This window comes from Porites lutea, chromosome 11 (assembly GCF_958299795.1).
Source record: "Porites lutea chromosome 11, jaPorLute2.1, whole genome shotgun sequence".
Taxonomy (NCBI): domain Eukaryota; kingdom Metazoa; phylum Cnidaria; class Anthozoa; order Scleractinia; family Poritidae; genus Porites; species Porites lutea.
In genome coordinates this window covers 18097752-18115788 of record NC_133211.1, presented here as the reverse complement: position 1 = coordinate 18115788, position 18037 = coordinate 18097752, and the positions used below count along the sequence as shown (strand labels likewise).

Here is an 18037-nt window from a genome sequence, read left to right as displayed (position 1 = left end):
TTCGTTCATATTGCTGTTAAACACATTTCAGTAAAAACAGATTTTTTGGCGTTAGATGCGCTGTAAACCATGACGAGCTTTTCCATTTTTTGCTTGATTGTGCTGTGCTTGACTTTTCAACAAACGTACAGCAGTTTGTCGATTCCTAGCTACGTGGGACAGGGAAAGAAACGAACACTTTATCCTGGACCATTCCATAAGGTTAGAATATTAATTTTAATTAGTAATACTCTTGAGTAAAATCACCCATCCCAACTTTGTTGGTTTCGAGGGTGAAAGATCACCTATCTGTTACGAGTCTCAGGAGCATCTTCCTCAGCTTAAAATAGGATTATATATCAATAAAAAAGTAAGCAACTCATTAAGAGCTGAGGGAACCACTGCAACTTTAGAAACAATTGATCATTCTATTCCCAAACCACGAGTCAGGAAAACTTTGTTGCTTGACAAAAGGCTGATGCTGGAAACTTTTAGCTAGCCATGGTAATGTTTAGTCAGCTTTGGAAGGGTCGACAAAATTCCTTACGCCATATCTTTATCTTGGCCAAAAAAAACAAAACAAATAAATTATACCAGTTTAGTTCCGTCTGCTTTTTCTCTGATGATGTTGCGTTTCAAATTTATACTTTGTAAAATTTAATTAATTACAGTAATTTAATGCTCTGCAACGGCCGGGTATTGGCATCATAGACACAAATTAATGATTTCAATATCTTACAGCATGTCCCAGGATATGAAGAAACGACGAGGCGTAGAAATTACATCAGTGGATATCGAAATCAACAAAGAGAACCAAACGACAAATTAGGGAGAGACGCGATTAGTCATCAAGGACGGTTTCCAGAACAAGGACCTACGTTTGTGGAACAGTGAACGTTACAATATAATTGAACCTTTCTATTAGTAAGGTTTAAACATTGTGGCAGTTAAGAGTATCATCAATAAACTACGACTAAATAAAACTGTGTAACAGTAGCACTATAAAAGCATAATATAGGAATTTAAACCTTGTAATGTTTGTCCTAAATACAATAAACATGTCAATATATTTTGACTATCACTTCCTTTCAGTGTAAGCCAACCAGAGGATTTGACCGCACATTTCAATTGTTTCAATGATTACATTCCCAAATAATCTCATTCTATTCACGGACGACAACCTTAAACGGTCTTAAACATTTCAAAGAACGTTCTCACGTTATCTAAGGTACTTTTCTTGGGCAGAATTGCTAACCCGTGTATTTCGTTGCGAAATATGAAGTTCTCGTTGCATTAACAACGCAATAAAACAAAATGTTTTTCAAGTAATAACAGACGTTTCTGTAACTCTTTATACAGTGAGTAATCAGGCGGTCACCCTTTCTGAATTTCTTTCCAAAAGAATGTCCATCAAGCGCATCTTATTACTGTGGTTATAAATGACTGCTATCTGTTCGAGAGAACAAAAACTGATGGTATAAAGGGAAAAAATTAAAATGTCATGGGTCAGTAACAAGTGTGTGATATTTCAGTACGGCAAGCATTCATTAATATAAACTATAAGTAGTTCCTCATATTTCCTTTAAGATAGTAGAGCGAGCGCGACAAGAAAGCACACGTGAAAACCGTAGTCTATCATTACAAATGTATTGGCTGAGATAAATTAGGGACAACAATTTGGACTGAGATTTACCGCAGCGTGGGAACATTATTACCTCTCGAGTAAGAGCTTAGAGTTTCCCAAGTTAGCCTGAACAGGTTTTTAGGTTCTTATTTTCTGAACAAAAAAAATACATTGCACTTAAGAGAATCTAGTATTAAACGTGCTCGTTAAAAAACAATTTGCTTACCAGTAAAAACAAATTAAAGCACTGATCACCTTCAGAGTACACATCATTTTATTTGAAAATAACAGCCTGTTCCAAACTTCTAAACAGGTTTCTGTACAGAGGGGGTCTTACTGACAAATTGTAGCCTAAAAGGTTCTTAAAAACAAAGTTTAGCACTTGCGGGGTAGTACTGTATACATGTATCACCATTAGCTGCTGTTTTCTGGTCTACGAAAAAAAGTGATAACAAGACATTGAAAAAGGGGACATGGAGAAAATATCATACGTTACCCACAGTTTAAAAATGACCGATTAGACACGTAAGTGTACTCCTTACTATAAGTAATTCACCGTCCCAAAATACGAAATTTGCACTAGATTTTCTATTGCAACTTCACTGTGTAATCAAGGCTCCAGAGGTTAGATAAAGTCATCTTCGAACCTGCGACCAGTTCCATTTTTTTTGTTTTCGCCGTAACCATTTTTTGTCTTTTCGCCGTAACCATTTTTGTGAGCTTTTCGTTAAGGAAAGCCCTAAACTGAAATAAATGTTATTCGGTTGACATCAGTCTTAACGAAACTACACTAGCAGGTTAGATTGCCAAAGCGCAAGGCTGCCGTTGTGTTATCTATGTCGGCAATTATAATAAATGACCGAGATTGAACAAAAGAGCATGCGAGGATTATTTGACGAGTTCTGTGATTTGCTCAGAAACCTCGTCTTTCTTTAATCTATGATAGCGGTTTAACCGAGTGTGATTGAGGTGAATATGCCCACAAGCGAGGTAGCCCTCAACCACTCCTCCACAGATAAGTTAACGCACTCACCAACAACAAGAGCTACTAATTTTCATCCGCATTTCTGGTATGGGTGAGTTAACTTTCTAGAGGACAATCTATTGACTAACGGGAGTGAATATTCTTCTGCTAGTTGCTAAGGACGCCGTCGTACAGTATGAATGCACAAGGCGGGCTGGTTGATGATGAGACGTAACGAAAAAAAGGGCAAAATATTCCGGTACATTTGTATCCTTCAACAGTTTATGCCTAAATATGAAAATACTTTTCTAATTACCTATATTGCACTGTCTGATGTGAATGTTACAATTCCAATTGAAAAGAACAGAAAAAGGAAGTCCCCAACATAAGACAGGAAACAACACACTTCTGACGACCAAGGAAATTAATTGATATAAGCGCGTTATGTTGGAACACCCCCGTAACCACGTCCTTCCGTAAACTTATGAAATTTGTTGATAAAATTAAGCGCCCTGTTTGTATATTTAAAGGGTCTTACTTCTGTCAACATTCAGAAAGGAGCAGTTTTTAAATGGGAAGAATTCAAAAAATGAATTCTTCACTTCTTTTTTTCAGCTTCCTAGTAGTTCAAGTTCACCTCATCAATGGACAGCTGTCACAAAGGCTTGGCCGCCCAAATTACCTATATGGCCGTTCACCTGTACTTCAGCCGCCACGATACGAGGTAAGGTAGCTAACTATTATTAGTAATATCAAGGGACTATTTTGGCCATGGACCTCAAAAAGCCTTTTTCTTTGAGCCTGGCAGAGGTGAGGACTTCGGTCAGTTCACTTGTTTTCTTACCGCTCAAAAGGGAGACTTTTCTATCGTCCAAATTTAAGTTTTCTCTTAATCCCGCAAGTCTTATCTCCTGTATTTACCCTATTATTATTAATGGTAACCAAGGTGAACCACAATAGTTGAAAAAACAGTGAGTATCGGGCGTATACCATATCTCTTAAAGACTCTGAATACTGTGTCTGATAATACAGCGGTCCTTACACTCATTCCTTAAGCAATATATATACTGTTCTCATTTATTGCGGCTAACTACTCAATTGGAATTGGACCCTATAACGTTTAAGAAAGGTAAGTCGCTGGTACTTGAATTCTTTACGGTCTTGCTGAAACCATGGACAAATATCATTTTTTAATTTCTGCTATCTGCAACACTCTTTAGAACACATTTGACAAGGAAATTAAGAGAAGCACGAAGTTAACGAGCCTGCAATCAAGCCAATTCAAATGAAATGTGTTAATTTTTTTTACGCCCTAAAGAATCTGATATTCTTTTGGATCCAGGAGGAAGCCAAATTTCCTGGCTAAGCTGCCTCGTTAACTTTACTTGCCTTGAGCATTGTGCTTTAGCGACGGAAGAAGCAAACAAAAACCAAAAAAAATTTAGGTTGTTTTTTCTTTCTTCTGTCTAGATCCTTGGAGGAAAACAATCCCAATCGAGGGACCTAAAGTATGCAACGGATGATTATGAACGAACTAGGAAAAGAATAAACAATGTTGGACATTTGAATCATTTTTACAAAGCCTTCAAAAGGAACAGAGCGCCAGGCAAACATTAACTATGCTTACAGTTAGAAACCCTAAGTTTTGCATGGATGACAATACCATGCACTATTGTTATGTACCAGGTTACGAACTCTTCCCCAATAATGTGAATCTACTAGTGAACTGTCTGTACGCCGTTCTTCATAAAAAAGTCCGTCATACTGTTTTGTAATCTAAAGAGGATTAAACCGTTAAACTTAGCCTCTCGGTGTTTGTACTGAAGTCTTCTTACTTTTCAGTGACCATAGAAACTAGTCTGAAATGTCATACGTCTCCACCCTCTAGAAACACCTAGTCCGTATTCGCAAAAGTAGGTGATGTCAACGGACAACATTATAACGCGCGGAATTTATTGCCTAGTCCCTGTACGGCGTCTTTTCAGACCCTCTCGGTCAATGCATTTCGGTGACGTATCCGAGACGAACGGCCGGGAGACGCCTAGACAATCTCGGAGTGCGCATGCGTGAGCATTTTTGCATTTTTGAAAAGTTCACACGGTCAACTGAAATAATCTATAAATAACTTAATAATAAATTTGCGCGTGAGTATCCTTCGCAAAGATCGGCACTATTGACACTATTACAAAAATAACTTAGTCGATAAAACCCGGAACATGGAACATCCCGGAACATTCCGGAACATGAAAAAATAATTAAATAATAATAATAATAATAATAATAATAATAATAATAAATAATAAAAAGAACAATAGATAGATAACAATTTTTGAAAAAATTTATAATAACAAAATAAATAACATAACATAAAAACGAAAAATAAAGAAACAAACAAAGAAAGAATGAAAAAGAAACTGGTATCATCTCCGAGTATGAGAAGACAATATTTTGTCGCAATGAATTTTTTGGGCGAGTGAGGGTCCATTCAAATGACAGTAATGAGTGAAGGCTTGCTTCTAAATTCAAAATTTATTAAAATGGGTCGAGAGGAGAGGATTTTCAAGCTTTGGTCACACAGCCACCTCTTGTAAATGTTTGCCATGCGGTTTAACGGTTATCCATTTACGGCTTTGCGACCGTAAGAAGAGCTTAGGGGCTCGTCGCTTTGGACTTGGATAATTGAATTAAAGATTCCCATTCGCCGTGAATAGTTGCAGTGGCAGTGATAGCGCAGCGGTAATTTCCAACTGTTATCAGTTAGCCCGAATTTTAGCCGTCTCCCCGCAAACTCCTCTTGCGACTCGAGGAGACGTCTGAAATATCATGCTGACTGTAAACAGTATAGAAACTAGTACGAATGTGAGTATTGTCCACTAAAATCCAAAGACAGGAACTCCTATACTCTTCTTAAGTTCACAGAGCCGCCTAGTCTGTAATTCATGTCAACCTCAAGTGAAGCAAAGCACCTCAAGTAAGCAAATTTCGGTTATGTATAAGGAGGCTATATGTTGGCTTGAAATGAGCTACTTTACCGACTTGGCTTGACATGAAATACTGCACCGACATTTCAGACCATTGCAGAACCGTAAATGGATAACCGTCAAATGATTAACTCATGAGAAACAATTACAAGAGGTAGCTCTGTGAGGAAAGCTTTAAAAAAAAACCCTCCTCGCGACCCATTTTAATATATTTTGAATCTAGAAGCAAGCCTTCACTCATTATTGTCATTTGCATGAACCCTCACTCGCCCAACAAATTGTAATCGGTTGCGACAAAATATTGTTTTCTCATACTCAGAGAGGATACCAGTTTCTTTTTCTTTATTATTTCATTATTTTTCGTTTTTTTTGTTATTTTACGTTATTATTAAATTTTCCAAAAATTATTTTATTATTATTACTTTATTATATATTTTTTTTCATGAAAATTATTTTTTTTGTCATGTTCCGGGATGTTCCGGGATGTTCCGGAATGTTCCGGGATGTTCCATGTTCCGGATTTTATCGACGCCCAAATAACTAACCTAGTTCGTGTTATAAAAGAACAAAATCGGAAAGAATACTACTGTATAACGTGCAAGTAATTTCTCTTTTAGTCCATCTTCAAATGAACCATTAAAATGATATTCTTTATTGATAAAGAGATTTGAAACAGTAGTTTGTTGACATTCTACCAAATTGAGAGACCAAATTCAACAGCCTGTCCAATTAGTTTGATAAGCTTCCAAATCCAAAAATTAAATTACATAAAGTATTTCGAAGTGAAATGATAACGAGAAATTTATAGGAGCAAGCGAAAATAGAGAAACGAAAGATAGCTTGTCATATCCAAGAATAAATATAAACTTATTTCTTTAGCTTACCTTCCGATTCTTGATCAAATATTTTTTTTGCGACGCTGTTTTGCTTAGCCTACAAATAGTTTTTGAGATGAAATATAGTTCAAATTAGTTTAAACGTACATAGAATAAAAAATGCTCGTTCCTCTGTACTCTCCATGGCTGCTGGACATCTTTCATCAGCGTGGAAAAGTTACTGACAGCTCGCCCGCTTCCAAAAGCTCCGCCCCAAGTGAGACAAAATGTCTCACTTCTCCGAGTTTGTCTAGGCCTCAAAAACTTTCTCGGACCACGTGACCCGAAACGCATCGGCCTCCCATAGTACAGTCAACTCCCTTTATAGCGGACACTGTAGGGACCTTAAGTTAGTGTCCTCTGTAGCGAGAGTCCGTAATAGCGGGAGTTTATTTCAGTCAAATGTCTGTAATTTATTTTTGTCCGGAATTTATCTGCTGTCCGTATTATCGAGGTGTCCGTTATAGCGGGGTGTCCGCAAGGCGAGAGTTGACTGTAATGAGGCCTAGGAACTAGGCAACGGAATTTAGACATCCCTCTCCCCCTAACGGCGGGTTAGGGGATGGATTCAGACTACATAGAAACTGACTTTATCAAAACTATTAAAGATCCTAAATCAGTAGATCATACAAGTGAATGTTCTTGAAGCCTCTTATTAAAATGTCGGTCATGAAATTAATAGTGAATTCAAGTATTACCAACTACAACGAGAAACACAACTGAAAACCTTGATTTGAAAACTCTTACAGCGTCAAAGCAACCAGGAAAATACACTCAGTTATAGCGATATGCATATACTTCGAGTTATTCACAATGACGTGAGAGCAGAAAGCAAGTCCTAATTCACATCAGTCTCTTCTCTTACATCCACACAAAACTAAGGACTACAACACCTGCTCTTTTGAAGCTTCAGAGGGGATTCTTTTCTTTGTCCCCTAATTGTCCGAAAGGGATGAAAGACAACAAGTCATTCTTGTTAACTACATATTTTAACGCCAGTTTCGTCTCACATAAGATTTCATACACTTTTAAAATCTTAAAGCCATAGTGAACAGTGACAGCGTTGAGTCGACATCCACAGTCCACATTCCAAGACGGGCTTTCCTATGTTAATGAGCGCACGTTATTTCACAGGCAAAAGTGAAATAAACTTAAAAACAAATAAAATATAGATTACTGCACTGTTCACAAACATGCGAATTCTGAAGTTCAAAAGCCAACTGACAATTGCGTTTTTCGCTGCCGTCGATCATCTAAACGGACCTCTTAGGAAACACAACTTTACTTTAACGGGTTCAAAAGGTCATGGTTTTTGATTTGTGATTGGTGGGTTTCGATCCGTTTTGTGTGTTTCTGTGTTTCAAGGTTCGTTGCTTGTGGTCGTAATTATGATTGACGGCAGCGAAAAAAGCAATTGTGAAGGCGGCTTTTGAACTTTGGAGTTCGCATGTTTGTGAAAAGCGCAGTAAGCCAGCCTAGAAGCGAAGCTTCCTCCTGTATATCAATAATAAAGTAATAAATTTTGAACCATGTAAACTTAAAACCATGAAAAAGACATCCGCATATCTATAGCAAAGCCGTCCATTTAACTTCTTATGCAAAGGGGGTGGGGATTGTTTTCTAAAAAAACTATCCCCAAAACAAACCTAAGAAAATAAAAACAATCTTCCATCGACCTAAGCATCTTATATTTTGGCGTTTGATGCCAAAATAGTTTGAAGTTGACGTCCACCATTTGTCCTATCCGGTGTACTGAAGTCCTAGGAACATCGACATGCTGTCAACAGAAGGGTTTTTTACCCTCCAAAAACGAAATGTTTTTGGCAGTAAACCGTTGATGATAAAGTGTTCGCATTAGCAAGGTTTACTTTTCTAAACAGGTGTTTGTATTATAGGTGAGTGTCTGAGCGATTTCAGTCCTCTAGGACGGCAAAAAGATCGCCCGAATCTCTACAAGAGGGGGGTGAATAGGTTCGCGGATCGGCGGATTTGACCTTAAAAAGCTCACGGATTGTGGATTTCGGCGATAAATCGAGCGGATTCGCGGATTTGAAAAATACCGTGGATCGCGGGTCAGCTGAAAGTTTTGGCCCGGTTTCCGGATTCTGTCAGTCTAGAAGTTCGGATTGTGGATCGGATCATCAATTTTCGGTCGGCCTTGGTTAATGTGCTGGTGTTTTGTCGGCTAACGTTCCACTTCCGAGGTTTCCGGAAGAGACTTTCTCGTGACCCGACGCATATACATGTATTCTAGTATAGACAGCGTGACGGAAATGACGTCAGGCAACCTTTTGCATGGTTCCTGCATGGTGACACATGGTTCAGGTAATGGCGGTAATGCTAAGTGACCTGACAAGATCTGTGAATGCGTTCGTGTAAATTGTCTAAATTGCAAAGTGGAACTAGAACTATCGAGTGTGTAGCCTTTTACCACGAAGGTGCCAAAGGCGATTACTTTATTGAAAAAAATAAGTTTTGATGCTGCGTCGATTCCAGTCATTGAGGAAGTGTGGTGAACACGGCTACGCGAGCACGTTCGGTAAGTTTTATATTTGGTTTATACATGAACTGATATAAATTATGCTCTTCGAAGCTATTTCAGCTAGTTTGCTTGTCTTGATCGTTAACTTAATAGACCTTTTCACGGTTTCTGTCGCCATATTGGTTGAGGGAAAACACGGCAAAATTTACAATAAATGTATGGTAAAAGTCGGGAGTTTGATGCTCTATAATTTGAGGAAAGTTGACATTCTGAAATTTCTATGATTTACAAACTAAAGATACTGGTAAAACAATTGAAGGGCATCGGTTCGCTGAGAAGCGAGAAGTCTTACTTTTTGTTTTCATACAAATTCGTTTTCCCACTAACGGAAGCTCCATTTTACAGACAAATATCTTCTTGAAAATCGTCAAATTAGTTGTTTTACCGACGGGAAATCAACCTTTCTTGTTTGGAGTTTCCACTCGCTTTGGGAGACAAGTTCGAATAAACAACAGACTCATTTCGTAAAAGGTAAAGCTTCGTGCCAAGTGGCCCATACTGCCGGAGCTTATCCTGGTTTCCGTAGCATTAAGCAGCTTGGAATATTTCTTCTTCTCCCTGGATGGGATGCTAGTCCATCGCAGGGTTACCCCCAGCATTATTTCGCCGGTACCCATTTATACACCTGGGTGGAGAGAGGCACTGTGAGAGTAAAGTGTCTTGCCAAGAACACAACGCAGTGCCCCGGCCAGGGTTCGAACTCGGACTGTCCGATCCAGAGTCCAGCGCACTAACCATTAGCCCACAGCGCCTCCCACATTCATTTCGTAAGATGAGAGTTATTTTTCGTAATCACATCCGCTGGACTCTTATACTGGATTTTTGGGCCCTCACATTTAATGTTAGGATTGACAGCGACTCATGAACTATAAAAAAATCAAATTTACAAATTGATCGGTGAAATGATAAACTGGATTTTGCTCCTTATATTTAATGCTAAAATTGACGATCATTGAGTACAAAACAAACTACGAGTAAATGAAACTCTGTATTTGCACCAAAAAACAAATGCAGTTTGCCGTGGCTAACCCTTTTACCCGTCTGTTGCTAAGTGAAAAAGATTATGGTCTCAAGACTTCCAAGATTAACCATGGAAAATACTTACTGGTAAGCAAATTACCATGAAGTTGAGTTCTGCCTTTTCCGAATTTTGTGGCTCGACTAGAAGCATGTCCAAAGTGATGTCAGTAAGCAAATTTATTGAAAAATCTTTTACGCAATACCAGATACTTTCATTTTTCAAGCTTGCAAACTGTTTGATTAGTCAAATCTGTATTGTTGGAAGAAACATTATAAGCTCTGTCCTTAATGCTTAAGGTGATTCCCTAGTAAAAGAACCTAACACAGATTGTAGATGAAACTTTGGTACACTGATGTAACAAGTCAAGAAGATGATAAAAAGGTAATAAAAAGTGGGGGTCACCGTGCTCGTTTTGACGTCACAATGCTGACAAATGCGGCTATTTTGGACCCTTTGACAAACGCCGCGCGCAGCCCAAAACTAGACAAAAAGGAAAGATTTTTTCAATGATGCATGTGGTATCGCACAGAATTTGACTTTAATGTATTGTTTATCCACTTACGTACCAGAAAAATGCCTTTTAATGCCCTTGTTTTTACTTTACGCTCCAAAGTAGAATTAAATTAGACACGCGCTATTTGACACGTGATAGCTAAATCCGTACAATTTAGTAAAATTGCCAAAAAACTGAACATAGATTTGTGCCAATTTTTTTCTCACCGAAAGGAAGCACTGTCCTTATTAAAATCATGAAATAAAAAATGGGGGTCACCGTACTCGTTTTTGCGGTAGAGCTGCAGAAAGTGCGCACCAAATGCATTTTCCTTGATTTTTGAGAGAGGACTGGGGCGTGCTTCAAAATAGAATTTATGCAAAAGGTGGAAGAAAGTATTAAAAAATCCGTTTTCACAGAATTTACATCGAGATGTCACATTTAGGACACAATGTGATAAAGAAAGCGTTTAAATAAAAATCAAAGTGAATAAGCACAAATTAAACATCCACTATCGAGGTTCTCCGTGAGGAAGTCGAACTCAGCAACACGCGAACTGCTTACGTTATGCACATTCCCACCACACTGAGTCTTACTTCGGCAAGAAACAACCGCAAGCAAAATTTACAATAGCGTTTCTCTTCGGTCAACTTCATTTTAATATTGTTACTTCACATGCTCTTTTTTACGGAGGCCATCTTGTTATGCGCAGTAAGAGATGCGAAGTGCAAAACCAGGGAATCACCTTAACGTTTTGAAACTTGAACGAAAACTTCTTAAACATGAAGTCCCGCATCTGTTGCGATAACAGAACAACGATATTAAGTAATTCATTTTTTCATGCTACAACGCTACTTTCTTTATACCAGGAAAAATTTTTCAAGTAACACGGATTCGGATTTGAACAAAAATTAAGTCGGATCGACGGATCGGGCCTAAAAATACCACGGATCGGCGGATTTGCATACCCCTATTCACCCCCCTCCTACAACATGAGAGTGTAGTGTACTGGCGGTGTTTGCAATTAGGGCATGTGCAGTAGATTATACCGGCGTGCTTACTCGTAGTTTCTTCAGTATGCAAATCTTCTACATACCGTAAATCGTCTGTTAAGTTCCCCGCCTCCCCCCAAACGGAGCACCGTGCTATATGTCACCATGCTACGGGGGAAGGGCAACTGATAAATTTATTGTTAAAGACTGTGGTTTCTTAAATTTTGTGGAACCGTATGACCAGATTATGGCTGATAGGGGTTTTAAGATAAAAGATGAACTGTTGATGAGCAATGCTTACCTTTGCATTCCACCCAGTACCAAAGCTGGTTCACAAATGGTCCCAAGAGAAGTAAAGGAAACATCTAGGATAGCTAATGTTAGGATATATGCTGAGCAGGCAATTGGGCGATTGAAAAGGTTCAATATCCTCAAGAATGAACTCCCAATCAACTGTTTCCCATTTTGTGGTGCCTTAGTGCAAGTTGTTTGTGCACTTACATGCTTACAAGACCCACTGTGTGTGTGAGTGGGCTGCGATACATGTACTGTAAAAGACACTGAGAATTAGTTCATCTTGTTTAATACCCTTGTGGTATTTTTAGTTAAAACTCGGTGACAAAGCCATACAACTTTAACAACATGGTATGAATTAAGATAAAATCAATTTTAGTGTCCATTTTCTAGGCCAAATGCAAATATGAATGCTACTGTTTTCTGCCCTCGACAGAATTAAACGACTGTTATCTTAAAGATCAAGTAAAGCTAAATCAGGGTGTAGAGTTGTTAGGCTAGTCTACTATCTAATGTGAAGTTAGTCAGGAACATTTTGTCTCCAAAAACATGAGAATGAGGCTAGGTGTGTTAGTTTGGCCTTTTCCGTATACATGTAAATCACATCAATCTGTGGTAAGTCTTCAGTTAGTTTAAAAAACACCCATCTGAGAGAAAGGTCTATGGCACCTTCACCCCATGTAAGGGAATCCAGATTCCTGAATCCGGGAAATTTTTGCTTGCGGAATCCGGAATCCTGGGTTTTGGAATACTAATACAGCTCAAGCAATCTGGAATTCCGCTTACGATTAGAATCCAGAATCCAAGTTCCACTTGCAAAGACTGGAATCCACAGCGTGGAATCCACTATCCATGACTGTCTTGGATTCCCTTACATGAGGTGAGCATCTGCCTAAATGTTCCTGGTAACCATGAAAATGAATGCAAATAAGTCATCAAGGATCCACAAGAGAGGTTGTATCAAGCTCCCTATCCACAAAATCTAAAAGGCAAGCTTGGCAAAACCACTCTTGATCATCCTCGATGTGAGTGATCTGTGCACACACAAAATGGAACCATGCTCCACAATGGTCACACCATATGCTATTGTCAGGGGAATTCTCTGGGAGCTCCTCTCCCTCTAAGATGACTTTCTCACATGTGGGGCAAAAATTATATTCCTCAAGCCTAACAGGACCTTGGCCGTGTAAGACTACATCAAGCTTTGGAATTATGTTGTCCCAAAATAAATCATCAAAATGTATCAGTTCTACATGTAGTTCCTTTGTTGTCCACACAACAAAGTTCAACTTTGATAATCATTTTGCAGCCATAACACCTTTCACTTGAAGGAAATACTTGTGACTTCTTTTCAGCTGAATCATTCCATCCCCCTGCTCCAGGAAATCTGTTTGTTCCCAGGCCTCACTGACACACAAGTCCCAAATGGAATATGGGCACTTAATTTCCAATGCAGTTGTACCACAGCATGAACATGTCATAATCCCATCAGGACTGGCCCCAATGTAGGGTTTTTCTTTAAGTACACAAAGTCCACTCTTTGTTAACTTGCAGTTTTGGTGCTTTGAAAGAGGCCTTGCATAAAATTCATTATACGCCTCTTTTCTTTTTCTTTGCCCCACCTGACTGATGGGATGTGGTCAATGTTCTGCCATCAAAGAACTAGTTTTGAGACACGAGGAGTTGTTGGTGGTTTGACAGAACCTCGAGCTTTTGCAAGCGAGTCAACTTTTGTGCATACATCTTTAAAGTTCGATGCAGTTATCCGTCCTTTTCTGTGCCTGATCCAAGAAAATGAGTCACTTTGGCCCTTGGTTTCTCGCTCAATTTGGGAAACCTCCGTTGCATTTAAGGGGATAGCTTCCAAAAATCTATTTATAATGTCCTGTTCACTCTCACTACCATCTAATGATGCAGTAAAATTCTCTGCAAATTTAGTTAGTTCTAAAGGTCTGTCCATTTGATTGTGCTTTTCTGACTCTCCACTTTTGAAAATTTGTGCATTGGGCCTGATCTGTTTGTACCCATCCAAGAATCCCTTTTTCTGCTTATCAGTCTCATTCCTTTCCCACTCTTTCCTTGGATCAAAATGTCTCCATTCATCTATAATAATTCCTTCATTTTCTTCATTTCCAGTTGTTCTCTTTTCTTTTCGGATTCGCATGTTCATTATCTTTCCTGGCTGCACATCACTCCTAGTTGATACATTCCATCCGCAAGGGAGTGATGTACATGATGGATCTGTATGACCATGGGTGAATGCATATTCCACCTTGTAAAGCGATGCAATTATGTGGTTGCATGTTGCACTCGTGCCAGCAATGCATGTGCACCAACCACACAAGACAGTTCCATCTTTCTTAAGGGCCACCCAGACTTCTCTTGGGTCCTCCCTGATACGCTGCGATGGAGTTACCTTGCATTGCAACACACACTTTCCATCCTTGTTGTCTGCAATAAGGATGGTATCCACAAAGTTACTTTTCCAGGACGAATAAGCTTTTTCATCCTTGTATTTCTCAATGTAATCTGAGACAAACTCTTTGTTTGATAGAATATAGGCAAATATCTTGCAAAGGTCCACTGGTGGCCATTTTGTCATGTCATCCACCCATGCAGTGTCACTGGATTTAGGATCTGATAAATCGTACTTGCGTAGTCTGTCCTGGAATTCCCTTTCCAAACTGGCCAAGTGTTGCTCTTGGGAAACTTGGACTGGAAGCTTCATTTTAAAGGTAGAAAAAGCTCTTGCGACCAGTTCTACCTTCCGGCCAGTTGTCGACAATCCCCTTAAACTTAGATAGTCCTTGAGGTTTCCCATGGACAGATCCAGAAAATCTTCATACATTTCCATCTGAATGAAACATTGAATGCAATTAGGGCAATGTTCACAGCACAGTAAAAAAAGATCCACAAACTACAGCTTGACTATGACATCAGAGTTAATCACTTTAAGTTAAAAAATCTATATTTAAAACGCAATGAGATGCGATTTTCTAAGGCACCAAATTGATTTCAGTGGCTTTTCAGAAAAGCTTAGAGGGGACCTTTGTCTCGATAGACGAAATAAATGTGTTTTTAGTCAAAGTACACTTTGCAGCTTTGTAGCCTTTTTTGAAAAGACTAAGTGAGTTCTATCTTATTTAAGTAAAGATATTGAAATTTTTTTGAATGGCACTCCTATGTATTAAAAATTATCAATTTCTCTTTGATTTGTAGCCTTGTCCGCGCCATATGTACTACCAGCCACTCAAAACCCAGCGGCTGTGCCTGAACAATTGTCTACTTCAACTCCAAGTGAGTATCGTTTCTTAAAAGACTGACTGAGTTCCATCTTATTCAAGTAACGATATTGAAAATGTTTTTGAATTGTGTTCCCATGTATTAAAAATGTATCAGTTTCTTTTTGATTTGTAGCCTTGTCCATGCCATATGCTTTACCAGCCACGCGAAACCCAGCGGCTGCGCAAGGACAATTGTCCACTTCGATTCCAAGTGAGTATCTTTTCTTCAAAGACTGACTGAGTTCCATTAAGAAATGATATTGCGAAAATTCTTTTCTATTGTATTCCCATGTATTAAAAAATTATCAATTTCTTTTTGATTTGTAGCCTTCTACGTGCGAGATGTTTTACCATCCACGCAAACCCCGGCGGCTGTGCCTGGACAATTGTCTACTTCAACTCCAAGTGAGTATCTTTTCCTAAAAGACTAACTAAGTTCTATCTTATTTAAGTAATGATACTGAAATTTTTTTTTCATTTGTGTTCCCATGTATTATATTATTATTATATTATATGTATTGTAGCCTTGTCCACGCCGTATGTTTTACCAGCCACGCAAAACCCAGCGGCTCCGCCAGAACAATTCCGGATTCCAAGTGAGTATCTTTTCTTAAAAGACTGACTGAGCTCCATCTTATTTAAGTAAAGATATGGAAAAAATTTTTTCAATTGTCTTTTCATGTATTAGATTATATCAATTTCTTTTTGATTTGTAGCCTTGTCCACGCCATATTTACCCGCCACGGTGACAAACGCAGAGTCAGAGACATCCTCCGTACCAGGTGATATTTTTTTACGTATAACAATTTCGAAATATCCCTCGTGGTATTTATGCCAAATATCCTTACAAATCATGCTATTACCTATACAAACATGGATTTACAAAGAAAACAGATCGTACAGGTCCACCGACATCAGGGTTTCCGTCATATTTGGCATGCTTCTTTGAACATTCGCTTAACAACGAATCCACGTATCCCTTAATAACGACTTGAGAAGATAACCAGTTTAGATGTATAGGTCTATATTGTGGACTTTATGACTGACTTACACTAGTACTATTTTCAGGCGTCCATTTCATTTCTCGCCACTGTCCGATGGATCGCCGTATGACGCCACAGTTTTGGCTTTCCTGTTCTTGTCGGTACGAGGAGCATTTGCCCCCGCACCGATAGAGACGTATAATAAAGGCGATTTCGCTCTGAGGGAGGAAGCTAAATCTTGGCCGCTGTTGTGCCACGTAGACAACTCTAGTGGCAAGATAAACGTGAGTCTTAAATCACACATTCTTTTCCATAGAGTTTGCTTTTTTAAGTTCCGCTTGGTTAAAAAGTGCTTGCTACGCAGGACACACAATAGTGGAAAAACTGGGTAGAAAATTGTTCCGAGGTGTAAGGACATCACAAACATGCTTTAACTGCCAATGACTTACAGGTCAAAGGCATGAAAAAAATATGCATCCAAACGGGCAGGATGTAATGATAATTCGGTTCAGTTACTGCTCCATCCATTCATTACAAGGCAGAAGGTTTGCATTAGTTATTTGTCTGAGTGCATAATTATCAATAATTCTTTTGCCACTTCTACTGTAAACATGAATTCGGGTGACATGAGAGTATTTATATCCCTAACAATGATGCCATATGGATGTCATCTATATACTTTGGTTTATCGTCTAAGTTTTCTAAAAAAACTTTATGCAACACATTTTATGATAACAAGTCCTTGCAAGTTTTCATTCACAGATGCTGTTCAGTTTAATTTCCATTTATCGCTAACGCTTAAGACAATGCAATCTTATTCCGGTGTTTTTTCTTCTTTTAGACCAACAAACCCCGCAATTACTTGACAAGTCTTTTCAAGAGGGTTGTGGTGAAAGCTGGGTTCGACCCCAGGAGGATAACCCACCACTGCAACAGGTCGGTAAGTTCATTTTCTTTACTAAAACGTGGAGTCATTACTGCATGCGGAACCAATTCGAGGGAAAATAGTTTTAGTGGAAGAGGAGCCTCTGGTATGTTTTAATGGACGAAAGACGTGCTCGCCGACGACTATCCGGAAAGGGAAACTTTCCTCTCAAAAACTGGTTATGATCTTCCTTTATTCTTTTCAGGGATTTGCCACCATGTTTATAATAAATCGAATTGTGGAAAACAATGGGGTCTTCCCGCGGGAAGCAATCTCCACCCCGTGTCGCCTCGCAGGGTGGAGCGAGAAGGGGGGCACATGGGCCCTATACATTAAAGAAGTAATGGAGAGGCATTTAGACTCAAGTGCCTATATCTACAGGTAAACGCATGCATATGGGATATACTTGAAGCGCTTATACGTGCCAATTTTGTATGAAGAAGGGCAAATGCACGATTTATTGAAATGGCTGAGTCTTGCGCGCGGATTGGTAAAGGTGGTAGTGCATTTTTTTCCACTTTCTTCCTTGTCTTGGTGAAAGTGAGACCCCTATTACTTGTGGAAAGAGCCGCAATGTGAAGGGACTGAGAAAAAAGTGCTCAGGTCAACTATCCTCTGGCACTTCATCGAAGATCTAATCAATCAATCAATCAATCAATCAATCAATCAATCAACCAATCAAATCAATCAAATTTATTTAACCACGTAACACCACAAGCTGGTAATGGAACATCGACTGTTGTAATTTTCCTGTTGTGCGATTCAGAAGCGTGGGGGGTTGAGAGTAAACATTAAACCTGTTCAATAGCATCACAGTTCCTAGCTCAAAAACCAGTCAATTTTCCTTCTTAAACTTTTAGTTTCGTATCATCATTTTCAATATTATTGGAAACCCAAACCCGGCAAACATAAATCAGCTTATCGGGCCCGAAACGTTGCCAGGACTATCGAGAAACGGTACCCAAAGTGAAAAGAGAGGTAAACGCAGGATTAAATAAAACTTCCATCATGAAAATAGACTCTTGGAGATACAGTAGAATCCCCGCTTTAACGACACCTCGTTATTACCGACAGTTTACT

The 18037-nt window shown here is 39.0% G+C and overlaps 2 protein-coding genes and 1 long non-coding RNA gene across 3 annotated transcripts; 1 reads left to right on the top strand and 2 right to left on the bottom strand.

The window, feature by feature from the left end:
• LOC140952859 (uncharacterized) lies at positions 1-1048 on the top strand. Its single transcript, XR_012167405.1, has 2 exons — positions 1-201; positions 721-1048. It is a non-coding gene; the product is annotated as an uncharacterized lncRNA (long non-coding RNA).
• An 11652-nt stretch (positions 1049-12700) lies between these two features.
• Positions 12701-13750, bottom strand: LOC140953292 (uncharacterized). The gene is made up of 3 exons (XM_073402787.1): positions 13441-13750; positions 13073-13387; positions 12701-13027 (listed from the first exon to the last, which is right to left on the bottom strand). The coding sequence occupies exons 1-3, from the start codon at positions 13723-13725 to the stop codon at positions 12701-12703; spliced, it is 927 nt and encodes a 308-aa protein (XP_073258888.1). The 5' UTR covers positions 13726-13750.
• Positions 13751-13822: 72 nt separating this feature from the next.
• On the bottom strand, positions 13823-14613 carry LOC140953291 (uncharacterized). Its single transcript, XM_073402786.1, has 2 exons — positions 13972-14613; positions 13823-13843 (listed from the first exon to the last, which is right to left on the bottom strand). The coding sequence occupies exons 1-2, from the start codon at positions 14611-14613 to the stop codon at positions 13823-13825; spliced, it is 663 nt and encodes a 220-aa protein (XP_073258887.1).
• Between the last annotated feature and the right edge of the window lie 3424 nt (positions 14614-18037).